Here is a 2,500-nt window from a genome sequence, read left to right as displayed (position 1 = left end):
GAATGTGGAATCACACGTTAGGACGAGTAGTCGGAATAAGAAATGAGGGAGAGAGAGGGAATCTTAAACCTGAAATATTAAACCTGAGCTGATTTTTGTGCAGAAAAAATAGGCTAAGGTCAGTTTAAGAGCATGTGCGAATTTGCACATGTACACCATTACTGATAATTATACACATAACATTTTTGATTATTACTGATCATTGTATGCGATATCCAAATAACATTTAAGAACAACATATAATAATTTGGGCAGTGTTAAGTTATTATTGTTTTGTTAATAGTGTAAGAATTAAAAAGCAATGAGTATTTGCTAAGACAGAAAAAAAGGCTCAATTAGGACAAAAAAATAGGGCTTACTCATCCATGGCATGTGTTATGAACCCATTGTAATAGAGACACCTGCGCTACATGAACACCTGGTCGTATGCGTCACGGAAAAGTAGGATATGAGATCTAGGTTAAAATCGAATATCAAAGACTTTGTTTGTAAATCACTATTGTTATTTTGTCCATTTCGGTGCAATGACCTGTAGATGCTAAAACAAATCTATTTTTAGTTCCGCATCATAGTTTTCACAGAATTTTGCCCTCAGTAAATTGATATAAACAAATGGTCATACCAGGCAACTGTTTCAGGTCGTATAGCATTGTCATCTATTCAAAGCACGATCCAACCTACAATTAACTCACAGGAAACACTACTTTATACCGCGGAGCTTAAGAGCTATTTTCACTTACATCCAGCACCTTATCGCGTCGAGAAAACGAAAGCGGTCCGGATTACCGCATAACAGAAATACCCAATTCCCGTACAAGGCGAAGCGCTGGCACCCCACGAGGACCTTCATTCCTCAACGAGAGACGCCGAGACATGGCAGCTTCTCCTCGTGGCCTCGAATTCAACGCAGCGGAGGAAGGTAGTCGATTAAGCGTGGAAGATCCGTCCCAAGGGCAACTCCACCCCTGGGCGGGCTGTGGCGACGGGACCAACTCGCTCCAGCTTCGGCCAGTCAGTCCTCAGCCTCCGTTGTGCCAAAAGATCGCCGTGCTCTCCTGCAGGACGCCATGGAGGGGAGACTAATCTGTGCCTTATTGCTATGCGCCGTGGCAGGTGAGTATACGGCTTCTGAGTGTTGGCAGTAGCGTAATGTTGTAACCCAAGGAGGCATTAATATTTATCGAGGTATGCTGTCCGGTAAACAGTTGGTATGACCAGCTGGTGTTTGGAATTGTCTTCCAGTAAATTAGGAAATAGCTTGATGGGTAAAGTTTTGATGAATTGACAGAAATTCAATCAGGTACGACAAAGTAATATGGATACACAGTAATGTCGATTGGTTACCTGTGACAAAAATACTCTATGATAGCCATGAATAAAGATTAATTTCTCAGGGTCAAATCAGGGTCAAATCTCAAATTGCAATAACAAACTAAAGAATGAAAAAAAAAAATCAGTATGCTTCGTAGTAGACTTCTTGAAATGTGAAACAACCCTTCAAATAACTGTAGATCATTAGAACTATTATTTCATATTTCAATATACATATTTTATACATGATCTACTTCCTCTGCGATTGCAACATGTAGATATATGTTACTACCAAAGAAGCAAGGGAAGTTTCCTGCAATTGCTATAAACATAAAATCTATAGACAGCTATCAAAAAGTGTAATAATTTCCTAATCGTAAACCTACTTATCAAGGAACTATTATATTCATGTTTTAGGTCACATGTGTTATGAAGCAAGGTCAGAGTAGGTGGAGGAGGAGGGACTGATGACGAATCAAATTTAAATAAAAGTTTGGTATATGTTATTACACAGTTATTTTTATGCCTCGCCAATATATATATTATATATTTTTTTTGTGGGAGGTGTTTCATATGACTGCCTAAACTGCAGCATCAAATTCCGAGGATATTTTAATTAGGTCAATTGGATTTAGGAAAATACAAAACTATAGTCTCTGAATTTGGGTGATCAATTTTTTTAAAAGCTAATTAACTCAATATAAATGAAAAAAAACTAAAATACCCCCCCCCCCAAAAAAAAAAAAAAAAAAAGAAGAAGAAGAAAAAATTCACGCAAAAATAGATTTGACATTATACGTGTATCTCATATTCCAAGAATTTTATAGATTACATGCATTTTGTATGTGCCTTCCAGGATATCACTATTTTGTAAAAAAAAAAAATATATATATATATATATTTTTTTTCTGTAGCATTCGAATATGTCACTTATTAATTATCAATTAACGTATGCATATTCACACACATATCATATATACACATTACTAAATTTTTATGTATCGTGTTTCCATGTATTGATTTGATTATATTTAGTTTATTCATGTTCACATCTCCATATGTATTAATTAGTGTTGCATTTATCTACCGTCACCCACACTCATTGCTCTTGTTCACCAACACATATGAGATGGTGACATCCCACCATAAATATGACAATTTTCTTACTCTACATCTGTTTAATTTGCAT

The 2,500-nt window shown here is 36.2% G+C and overlaps 1 protein-coding gene across 2 annotated transcripts in view; it reads left to right on the top strand.

Moving 5' to 3' along the window:
- Positions 1-848: 848 nt before the first annotated feature.
- Positions 849-2,500, top strand: part of LOC113818642 (endoribonuclease CG2145) — a 7,789-nt gene continuing 6,137 nt past the window's right edge. The window contains exon 1 of one of the 2 annotated variants that reach the window (XM_070134796.1): positions 849-1,113. In XM_070134796.1, the coding sequence (XP_069990897.1) occupies positions 1,068-1,113 (46 nt within the window). In that variant the 5' untranslated portion in view covers positions 849-1,067. The remainder of the gene's footprint in view (positions 1,114-2,500) is intronic. The other variant, XM_027370830.2, reaches the window with a different exon arrangement.

The sequence above is a fragment of the Penaeus vannamei genome, chromosome 20 (assembly GCF_042767895.1).
Source record: "Penaeus vannamei isolate JL-2024 chromosome 20, ASM4276789v1, whole genome shotgun sequence".
In the NCBI taxonomy this organism is placed as follows: Eukaryota; Metazoa; Arthropoda; class Malacostraca; order Decapoda; family Penaeidae; genus Penaeus; species Penaeus vannamei.
This window is presented reverse-complemented; position numbering and strand designations above follow the sequence as displayed.